The following is an 11,630-nucleotide window of genomic DNA, read 5'->3' as shown; positions in this document are numbered from 1 at the left end:
TAGAGTAATGCGGTCCGGAGGAACCGCTCAGCTTCCTAGCAGTTCATACAGATCGGCTGTGCGAAGCGATCCGCACTGACAGTCCGCGTGACACTAAAACCAGCCTAAAAATGAATGTTGAAAAAAATATTCCACACACGGGCCACTGCCCCACTCGCGCGCCCTCTCTCTCTACCTCAGACTCAGTGAACCTGACGTGAAGTGACGACTAGCAGCCACAAGTGGCTGTCGCGCGCTTCAGCTACATTTGTAGCCGCTTCTGACTTCTTACGCGGCGTTTGCAACTGTAGCTTGAAGCCCGGGTGCGGCCGGCGACCATAAGACTTCAAAATAATTTTATTAAGAGTAATTCAATTAATACAACGTGTTGTTTTTGTTTTCAATAAATTACTGCAATTACTATAATCTGATGCGAAACAGGATGAGGATCGCGTGTCATGGGTTCACGACCGCGGCCTTGACGACGAATCCTAAAATTGTCTCAATTGGGTCATCATTACTGTAATCATCGCATCGTAGTATATCTGATAATAATCTACCATTTTTGTCGAAAAATACGCAATATTATTATACGGCTTCATTTATTTTAATATATAATCTTCCGTAAACTGTAACAAGATAAAAACAGAGAGTGATAATGCGTCAAAACAAATCTACTTCATCAGTGTTACTAATATTTAAGATAATCGCATTTACGTAAAATGTATGTAACTTTATTTTCTTGATCGGTATCTCTGCAAGACAATAATTATTATTGCTTGAAAACTAAATTAAATTTTATTTTAGGGCAGATTTTTCAATTGTCGGATAACTATCATAAGTTTGGCAAATTGACAGTTTCAATATGGGAAATATGTCAAAATGACAAGCTTATTCTTCAGTTAAAAGATATCTGCTGACGATTGAAAAATCAGCCATTAAAATTAAATTCGATGGGTGCCTGGAATAAAGCCGCAATAGCCATAGCAGCAGTTTTCCGATTAAGCGATTTTCGTAATCTGGGGGTCCCTATACACCTTGTGATTTTTTTTCAGAATTTTATCTTTGAAACTGGCTGATTTACCAAAAGCACTATGGATATTGAATCGTTATTCCCGGAAATTTGTTTACCAGAATAATCGTGNGCTCCCGGCCGCGCGCGCGCAGCCACGCGTCCAGCGCGCCGTCCGCGTACCGCTGAGCCGCCGTCGGCGCGCCGCGCACCACCGCGTGCGACATGCCTGATGCCTGGGGGATGCCTGAATTAATTTATTGGACGCGACTGTAATCCAACACGAAAAACATACGCCAGTATGTTGTGTTGTTTAGTTAAATAGTGCGTCAGTGGTTTAAGGTTCTAAAAAAATAATTGCGTAGCTTCCACCATTTGAATGAACTATTGTTTTTTCAAGTGTTCAATGCCTCTATGAAAAATATAACATTTGAAAGAGCATAGATCCTGTGATTTTATGAAGATGAAAATATGATTTCCATCATTTTAATTATTGCTCTTTTATTTACCGCTTTATTTTCAGATTAGTGTACCTACTAATTCAATTACTTCAATAGTGTCAAATTCACGAGCACAATATCTTACTTGCGATGCGTTAATAAGATAATCCGTCCTATAATGTATAGGTATGTGAAGCGAGAAGCGCCGGCGCCCACTGGAGGCGCGCCCGCCGCGGCCGCCTTATAACCCGCACGTCGTCTGCCATCACCGGTAAACCAGATCATCATTATTTTTAATCTCAATTTATTAAAGATATTAAGATATTATAATACATAATTATTCATTCATCTAATTATAATTATAACCGCCGTATTGGGTCACAGAAAGGAAGGTTACAAGATTGTGTTTATTGTTGTGTTACGCAGGTATGTTTTTATAATATTATAGACCTAGAGACTAAAGAGACTTACGCCCGTATTCACAAACATTACTATGAGGTCTCACAGTGCGCATGGACGCACAGGGTCACACACGAATCAATCACCTAGCTCTATTCAACGCTGTGCGTTCTGTGTATTACTGTGTTTTTGGCAAATAAACGTTTTGAATTTGAATTTCGATTTGCTGCGTCACTTAAGCAAGCATAGTTTGTGAATACGGAATGTAAAAGTCGTAAGGGCACTTACTTAAGATGTCCCGACATTGGTTTTCAGTGGGAAGGAAACTAACACAACGTGACCGATATAATTTCAAAAACCCTCATCTCTAGCGTTTTTTTGTGTATTTAGTTACTTTCGAATTTACAAAATGTCACATTATTTTGCAACTAAGCTTGTCTAGGGCCTCCCGTGCCCGCAGGTCCTGTTGCTGCCCTTGGTTCATCAGTCACACTAAAATTCACTGTAACTAGTGTAAAGTAAATATTGTACGTAGTAGTAAAGATTAGTTAAAAAAAGTCATCATCATTATATCTAACGCCAAACTAAGACTACTTTTAAGTACTACGTTAAAACTAGAAAACGAGATGATAAATAAGTACATAGTAATATGAGCGAGCATAATTATTATCTAAGCCTACATTAATTTTTTTTTCTTAAAAACCTGTCTCTAAAAATTTATCGGCACCGACTCCAAAGATATTAATCATAGTAAGTAGGTACAATATTATACAGATAAAGGAATGACGTAATAATATTCTACCTTTTAGAACACACTTTTTGGAGTCATTTATTTTATTTTTTTGCGGTTTAGGCTGGCACTTAATTACAATATATTATTATGTAATTATAATATCAAATTAAATAAAATCAATAATTATACATTATTGTATCAACTTGCTTGACCGATTCTAATGAAATTTTGTGTGTATATTCAAAGGGTCTGAGATAAGGACGTAAACTATTTATGATACCATAAATAAAATAACTGCAATCCAGGTAATAAAAAAATAATATTATGTTACAAAAATCTGTTATTTTCGTTGCAGTTAAATTTGCGATTTTGTCCACTAGGACCATTTAAACTAACTCATTTTACATCTTGTAAGTCACCTTGATATAGATCTAGCATAAACCAATCGAAACACGAAATATAATTTTTGACCCAGCGAAAAAAGTCCACCTGCCTAGACACAAAAGGGTGGGTGGGAGGGCGAATTTTTGAATTTTATGACGTCGGATCCCTACAAACGGGGTGTCTATGGATAGAGCTCGGCGAGACGAACAAAATAAGCTGGTACACATTGGGGGTGACCATAGAAAATTTTGAAGTTAACGCCCAAAAACAGATTCCAAAAATATTTTTAAGTATTTTTAAGTTAGGTTCTGAAACGAACCTAACCGGTTTTCAGAATGTCCTCAGGAACCTAACCGTAATTTTTCAGGAATTTTCAGTTACCGGTTTTTTGAAACCTAACCGGTTTTGTTAGGTTTCATCAANGCCGCGCGCGCGCAGCCACGCGTCCAGCGCGCCGTCCGCGTACCGCTGCGCCGCCGTCGGCGCGCCGCGCACCACCGCGTGCGACATGCCTGATGCCTGGGGGATGCCTCTCAATTCGCTAAGTATAAGATGGTGATGGTGAGACTTTAGATTTTTATCAGATAATATTATGCGAGTGCAGTGTTTAATTTATTTTATGAGGATGGAAAACTATGGGTTGTAATTAAACCGGCTTCTTTTTATTACCATTTTTCATCTCTAAAAATCTACATTGTCCTCTGAATTACTTAGTCAACCGCCATCTATGAGCGTCTAAAAATATTATCTCAGCCACTATGTATGTATGTATCTTCATTGTAAGCTTCTGTTATGCAACTTAGCATGGTAGTTATTTTTAGCATCTAAACTAGTAACTTGAATTCAAGCAGTAAAATCTAAAATATTCGTATATGGCAAGAATTCAGTAATCGCGTCGCCATCTACTTTTATAACTCAGCATCTTTAAAAACTATTGAGACATGAAAATTAATAACTCGTCCTATATTCTTTGATCATCAGAATGTACCAAAAATTGTCATCAAAATATTATGGAATGGTCATCAAAATTTACCTTTTTGCTCTAATAGTAAATAATGGCCGGTGGATTTGGTAGCGCCTTTGATGCTCTGCTACTTTTGTGCTTGAGGTTGATGAGGAATAGCCGTCAAAGACCAGTCCTTCCGTGGCCCTTGTTGCCTTGTCTCGTCGCAGATTGTTAATATTTTGACACCTTTTCAAGTAATAAAAATGGCAATATTACTTTGAGGAGGAGGCCCCCGTCATATACGATGTTTAGTTTAGATGTGCGACACAATACATCATCTTTGAATAGCAGTAGTTGGTACATACATTAATGATTCAGGAGCCGATCTTTGAATTTACCACGCATTCATGGTGTATCTCAAAAGAATGGGTATACAAAATTTTGTAGCAAGTAGGTATAATAAACAAGGTAGTGACGTAGTACTGATATCTAGATTTACAGATTAGACCCTACAATACAAAGGTAATGAAATGCATAGTAACTTGGATTGACCCATCCTCGAAAGCAGACAACCTCGCCTGTTCACAGACATGACGAGTTGTCTGCAAAATAATGTTATTCCGGATTGTTTGGAAGTTAGTCATATAATATCATCCTAGGATTGAGCTCTGCTATAAAAGTACGGATGTTGGACTGTTAACTTGTCAAGAAAAATTGAGTATGGTAGCAAAAGCCACTTTATTTATATTAATTATCGTACTCCCAACAACCCAGTCCAACTTCCGTACTCCGTAGATAGGTCCGTAGACACTTTTGTAGTCGTAAAACCGTAGGGCTCACACAGATCCATTGTTATTTCTAATTTATGTAAATTATAGTCACTTGAAACGATTGGTTCCATTACAAACTCTTAAAAATAACCGCTCTCAAGACATTTCATATTATTTACACGGCGAAATACCTACCTACTCGTAGATGTAGGTACTTTTTTACTATAAACATTTAACTTGAAATGCATAATAATGTACCTGCAAAATATAAAACAAACTGTCTTCCCTATTCCCTTATAGGCGCCTTGTATGTACCTACAATATTGCACACTACCTACGAATGCGTGGAACACAATTTTTGACTTCCTAACTTTGCTAGTTAACCTGGATGTTCATGACGTGAAAAATTTATGTCGTCCATCTTTCTTTGAGTAATCGCTGTACACCGATTAAGTAAAGATTCTGGTCAGATTTGAGCAATTGCGTTTTGTTCGAAGGAGATACTTGCTATTTGGTTCCATAATACGTAGTAGAATATAAATAAATAACGTAGACAGACAATTCTGCCGTGCTACGAGTAGCAATTGGTCCAATATTAGCCAACCGGTTTGTACCACATGGTTACTCAATTGGATTTCAACAAGTGTCAAACCTATAAAAAACTATAGCAAAATATTATGCGATACATACTTACAACTTAGGTAAGGTAATGATTATGAATAGGAACACTAGTTAATAACATAGACAATCGATAAGTCTTGTACGATTATCACGATTTTGAATACAAACTTTCCCCTAAATTTAAAATGCCTACGACCACCAAACTTCACCCCAAGAATATGCGGATCATTTAGTGGGGAACCAATGGCTGATATGGTCAGTGTTCTTCAGAGTATGAAAATGAAGTCTCAAATTGACAGTGGGTCGGTGGCCATAGCTGTTTCCGATAATNCCGATAATCAGTTAAAATTTCAAAATGTACCGTGTGATGTTATATCAACTAACAAGCGTCTATTAAGTTATACAGGGGACAAATACCTTGTTTAGGCAATAAACGCTTATCATTCACGTATAACAAATAACTAACTCGCTTGATGTTTACGTCGTGAGGCACGGCCCGCACGGCGCGGCGGCGGCCCGCCGATACTGGGACGCGATTTTATTTCACTTTTTAAACTAGTATTACGTGTGGATAGTGGTAGAGCTAGTAATACATAAGGATACCTACATATCGGAAGTGCCCTGAAATGTATTGTTATTAAATAGAATTTAAATATTTATAGGTACATACAGGAACAGGTACGTTGGTAGACGTAATACAAATATTATTGTTTAAATAAAACATTCAGTTTTATGTAAATATACAGTCTAATTTATTTAATTACAGTTTTGAAATTTAAAAATTCACAACTTTTTTCAATGAGGATATGGTAACTATACAACAAAGGTAATGTAAAACAAAGGTATGGGACCCATCACTTTGCAGTAATTTAGCAAACCTGTCGAAATTTTCAACTGTAGGTATTTTAAGCTGTAATAATAAGCCACACCGCGTCAATGGAGGAAAAACATTTTTTATAGAGAAAAATCGTATTTAATGTACATCATTTAGTAGGGTATAACACCTAAATTATGCACCTGCTTTAAATGTTCCATATTACTAAGAAACTCTCAAGTAACTAGATAAATTTTCCAACAAAATGATTTTATTCTGATGAGTTGCTGACTGCTATAAAACAAATTGTAATAACACTCATCATCAATTTATGTACTCAATAGCAGCAAGCGCCTTCCTCTATGAGGCGCTGGATGAGGTCCTTGGCTCGTTGGCGGTGCGCCTTGCCGGTGTGCGTGCGCGGGATGGCGGCCACGAACGCGACGCCCCCGCGCAGCCGCTTGTGGTCGCTCAGCGTCGCTGCGGGCAAGCAGAGCGGGTCAGCGAGGCCTGGCGCGTGCTAGCCGCCTCCCGCGAGGCTCGCGCGTGTACTCACTCTCGACGACGCGGTGGATGGCGCGGCGCGCGTCGGGCTCGCTGGCGCCGGCGCGCAGCACCACGGCGGCCGCGGGCCCGCGCGCGCTGTCGCTCACCACGCACTCCGCCACGCCCGGCAGCTGCCCCACCACGCGCTCCAGCTCCTCGGGCGACACCTGCGGGCAAGCAAGTGAGCAGCGGCACAGCGACGCGTCGGAATGCGAGGGGCGCTGCGTCGGCACGACAGGGACCCTCCCAGTCGTGCCGACGCAGCGTTTCACTTATTAAACTCAATTAATTCTTTACAGTACGTGTCCGACTCACCAGCAGGTTGTCGTACTTGAAGCAGAACTTGATGCGGCGGCAGTAGTGCAGGCGGCGCGCGCGGTCCTGGCGGAAGGCGTCGCCCGTGCGGAGCCAGCCGTCCGCCGTCATGTTCGCCGCCAGCTCCGACTCATTCTTGTAGTAGCTCTGGGGGAAAAATGATGTCATCAAAGAGAGAAACACTTAAAAATTTTGCAAAAAAAAAAATGTATACCTAGGCCAATGTATGGCAAAGAATCATAATCATAATCATAATCATTTATTTATTGCTTCATAAGTGTACATAGGTGGTGATCTTAAACTTAGTCTCAACTTATGACCCTGTAAGGGTGTTGCAAATCTTGTATCGTAGGTACATTACTAAATATTCTACGGCTACTTCTCATTTACACTCAAATTTGATGGTCACACAATATTAGTTCATAAACGGTATAAGTTAGAACAATAACTTTGAAATCNTCCGACTCACCAGCAAGTTCTCGTAAATGAAGCAGAACTTGATGCGGCGGCAGTAGTAGAGACGGCGCGCGCGGTCCTGGCGGAAGATGTCACCCGTACGGAACCAGCCGTCCGCCGTCATGCTCTCCGCCAGCTCTGACTCGTTCTTATAGTAGCCCTGGAGGAGACAAACGATGTTTCAGAGAGACGAGACGGAGAAACACGCAAAACTGCACTCAAATCATAACCATTCAAGCAAGTTCATGAAAATTAAATGAGTCCACTCAGTAGCACTTCTTAGTAGGTATGTTAAATAACCCTCCTTAAATACAAATACAAAATCATTTATTGTGAATCATAGGTAAAATGGTGACGTTACATTAGGTAGTATCACTATGTTTATGTTCCTTCTGGTGCAGTCGGGTAAATATTATAACAAGGTAGCGCAGCGTATTACGTTTATTACTTTGGCGTCTGATAAAATATAACACTATTAACTTCCTATAGTGTCGTCTCATCGACATAATTTTAGTCTGATTTAATAAAATATTAGAATTTGAATAATTATGGCTCCGAAACGTGGGCTCTCACTATAGGCCTCATAAATAAGCTCAAAGTTGCACAGCGTGTTATGGAAAGGGCTATGCTCGGTGTCTTTACATGATCCAATTGGAAATGAGGAGATCCGTAAACGAACTAAAGTCGCTGACATAGCCCGCCAGATTAGCAAGCTGAAGTGGCAATAGACAGGGCACAATGTACACAGAACTGACGGCCGATAAGGGCAGCAAACTTCTGAAGTGGGGGTCACGTAGGTATCGGAAAACGCAGCGTGAGACGTCCACCCACAAGCGGGACCAACGACCTCATAAAGATAGCACGAAAGCGCTGGATGCAGACCGCTACCAACCACGCGATATGGAAATCATTGGGGGATGCTTATGTTCAGCAGTCGACATCTTATGGCTGAAATTTAATGATGACTGTCGTCTATAGAAAACTTTGAAGACTTAGTAAATTGTGTAATTTAGTACTTTTTGATAAAGTAAGAAGAAGAAATTAAGAAGAAAGTAAGTAATCTACAAGTCTAAGCATATTGGTCAAGTGATTTTCAGGCCCGAACTTTAAAAAAATTAAGACTTTTTAGAAACGAGCTTACCTTAATAATAGTAGAGCCCTTAACGATAAGTTCTCCTTCTTCGTCAGTGGCAGCATCTTCATCGTCGCTTTTAACGAGCTGCAAAACAATAGTAGATATTCACTTATTAATGATTAACCATTCAAATATAAGGAAAAAATCCCAATCCCAACCCAGTCCCCCCACTCCCCCCAATTAGGATGGGATTGTAAGTGTGATGTAATCGTCATGCAGACCAGGCTCTAGCTAGATTATATAAATCTAGACAATTCAAATTGAAGACTCAGTACCCACNAGTAGGTAGGTATACGTGTCCGACTCACCAGCAAGTTCTCGTACTTGAAGCAGAACTTGATGCGGCGGCAGTAGTAGAGACGGCGCGCGCGGTCCTGGCGGAAGGCGTCACCCGTACGGAACCAGCCATCCGCCGTCATGCTCTCCGCCAGCTCTGATTCGTTCTTATAGTAGCCCTGGAGGAGAAAATTATGTTTTAGAGAGAACAGATGAGACGGGGAAATATCCAAAATTGTCGCAAATTATAACCATTCNATCGTCATGCAGACCAGGCTCTAGCTAGATTATATAAATCTAGACAATTCAAATTGAAGACTCAGTACCCACGCGTTAGGAGCATTATATTCATCTAAACTATTTCAGGTAAACACCATACGCGTCGCTCAACATCAAGTGAGTGTGCCGGCGCCTCACCCGGTAGTGGAAGATGTTGGCGCAGCGACCGTTGCAGCCCGGCGCGGCGTCCCGCTCGGCCACGGTGACGAAGCCGTGCACCTCCGTCATGCCATAACCTTCGCACACGTTGCTGTCCGGAGCCATTTTTTCCTGTGAACGCTCAAACGAATTCAAATCAGTTTTGTATGTCGCAAATTTTACATTTAAGTTTTAAAAATCTATATAAAGGTGAAAGTGTTACATCCCAACTATATCCCAACTAATATTATAAATGCGAAAGTAACTCTGTCTGTCTGTCTGTCTGTCTGTCTGTCTGTCTGTCTGTCTGTTACGCTTTCCCGCTTAAACCTCGCAACCGATTTTGATGAAATTTGGCATAGAGATAGTTTGAGTCCCGGGAAAGAACATAGGATAGTTTTTATCCCGGTTTTTGAAACAGGGACGCGCGCGATAAAGTTTTTCTGTGACAGACAAAATTCCACGCGGGCGAAGCCGCGGGCGGAAAGCTAGTAAAACATAACTAAAATGTTGTTACCTTTAGAAGGGCCATGATGTCAGGCGACAACTGCGAGCCGAGCGTCAACACGGTCTCCAGCGACGAGAAGTGGTCCGGCGTCGCCGCCTTGGCCAGCTGCTTGGCGAACGGCGGCCCGAAGAACGTCCAAGTTGGCTGCCAACATAACACAATCCACTCGTTATTGTAACGACCTGAACGACACTAGCAACGCCACCTTCAGAGTTATTCATTCATGTTATACCCTGCATCTTTGCATCATGTCGAGTACATTTTCCACGGTAGCCTCTTTGGGAGACATGACCAGTGTGACGTTGTACACACAGCACGTGGCAACGGTGATGGTGAAGGTACCCCACTGCGGGGTCGAGAGCAACATCACGCGCTCCGTTGGCGTGGGGAACTTCTCGTAGTGCATCCTGTGGACGTAACTTTTTTTTAACCAGGAATTTGCAAAGTATAAAACTTTGCAAAGGAAAAGTCCCCAAGCTACCCATCCTTATCGCTCGCGCGTAATATGTTGCTGTCGCGCTCACCCACTCACTGAGGGCGCCCGTCGCACAGTCGCGACAGCAATATAATTACGCGCGAGCAATAAGGATGGGTAGCTTGTGGTCATTGGACAAAATTCTACGTGCTCACAGACCAGGCTTTAGTCTAAAAATAATATGAAATATGATAATATTATGCAGTTTAAAAAAAAATCGGAAGGGATTTGGTTATTAATGAATAATGATTAACAATGTGCAACCGACCAGACGGTGGGCAGCTGCGCCACCAGCGCGCGCTGGTTGTACTGCGCCGCCTTGGGCAGCCCCGTGGAGCCGCTCGTGGGCAGCAGCAGGCTCGCCGCGCCCTCCTCGCTGTCCTCCGCTCTGCGCACGACCACGCGGGTCACATACGAGACAACGAGAATGGAAGTAAAAGACACAGTAGCTTAGGGCACCAGGATTAGGATACAAAGAAGTTAAGGACCTACTTTTTATTCAAAGCTAATCTTATTTTGGGGCTTCGTGCATTTGAAGAATAATAATCACTGTCAATATTAANAAGGCGTCGCCCGTGCGGAGCCAGCCGTCCGCCGTCATGTTCGCCGCCAGCTCCGACTCATTCTTGTAGTAGCTCTGGGGGAGAAATGATGTCATCAAAGAGAGAAACACTTAAAATTTTTGCAAAAAAAAATGTATACCTAGGCCAATGTATGGCAAAGAATAGCATGGTATAGTATGGTAACAATGTTTGCTCTGTTTCGTTTACATTCATTATTACTTATTCACTGTCTACGATGGAAATTAGTAAATTGTGAACTGAATTCCAAAAGCCTAAACTTGGCAATGACTTATGATCGGTCAAAAGGTCNGGCCATATAGGCTCGTCATGAACAAGCTGCGCCCGCGGACTCCCCCACTCACCACCACCATGGATCCTGGTCTCCTGAGGAACGTCGTCGAAGCCCTCTTTCCCGCAAGGCAGGTTGTCACGCCGCCAGTCTACTTCAACTCTGACGGGATAGATAGAGAGGAGGCACCGGATGTGACTGAGGGGGAGCTCGGGGCGGCTATCCTTCGCCTTCAAGCGAAAAACACCGCCCCGGGCCCTGATGGTATACCCGGGAAAGCGCTGGTCATAGCGCTGAAGAACGGCCTGGAGCCCCGATTCCGGGCGTTGTTGACGGAGTGCCTGAAGCAGGCCCACTTTCCACGAGTGTGGAAGACGGGCAAACTTGTGCTGCTCAGGAAGGAGGGTCGACCAGCAGACTCTCCAGCGGCATATAGGCCAATAGTCCTATTGGATGAAGCGGCCAAGTTGATGGAAAGGGTCATCGCCACCCGCCTTAACAGGCACATGGTAGAGACCGGCCCGGAATTGGCGGAAAATCAATACGGCTTCC

The 11,630-nt window shown here is 42.3% G+C and overlaps 1 protein-coding gene across 1 annotated transcript; it reads right to left on the bottom strand.

Moving 5' to 3' along the window:
* Positions 1 to 3,355: 3,355 nt before the first annotated feature.
* On the bottom strand, positions 3,356 to 11,160 carry LOC114356362 (probable 4-coumarate--CoA ligase 2). The gene is made up of 13 exons (XM_028309474.1): positions 11,152 to 11,160; positions 10,800 to 10,863; positions 10,495 to 10,675; positions 9,984 to 10,158; positions 9,761 to 9,895; positions 9,244 to 9,375; positions 8,557 to 8,634; positions 7,429 to 7,575; positions 6,960 to 7,106; positions 6,655 to 6,811; positions 6,453 to 6,578; positions 5,751 to 5,809; positions 3,356 to 3,466 (listed from the first exon to the last, which is right to left on the bottom strand). Exons 1-13 carry the CDS (start codon positions 11,158 to 11,160, stop codon positions 3,356 to 3,358), a joined length of 1,521 nt encoding a protein of 506 aa, XP_028165275.1.
* Between the last annotated feature and the right edge of the window lie 470 nt (positions 11,161 to 11,630).

This window comes from Ostrinia furnacalis, unplaced genomic scaffold, assembly GCF_004193835.3.
Source record: "Ostrinia furnacalis isolate ACB-3 unplaced genomic scaffold, ASM419383v2 OfSCF2800, whole genome shotgun sequence".
Taxonomy (NCBI): domain Eukaryota; kingdom Metazoa; phylum Arthropoda; class Insecta; order Lepidoptera; family Crambidae; genus Ostrinia; species Ostrinia furnacalis.
This window is presented reverse-complemented; position numbering and strand designations above follow the sequence as displayed.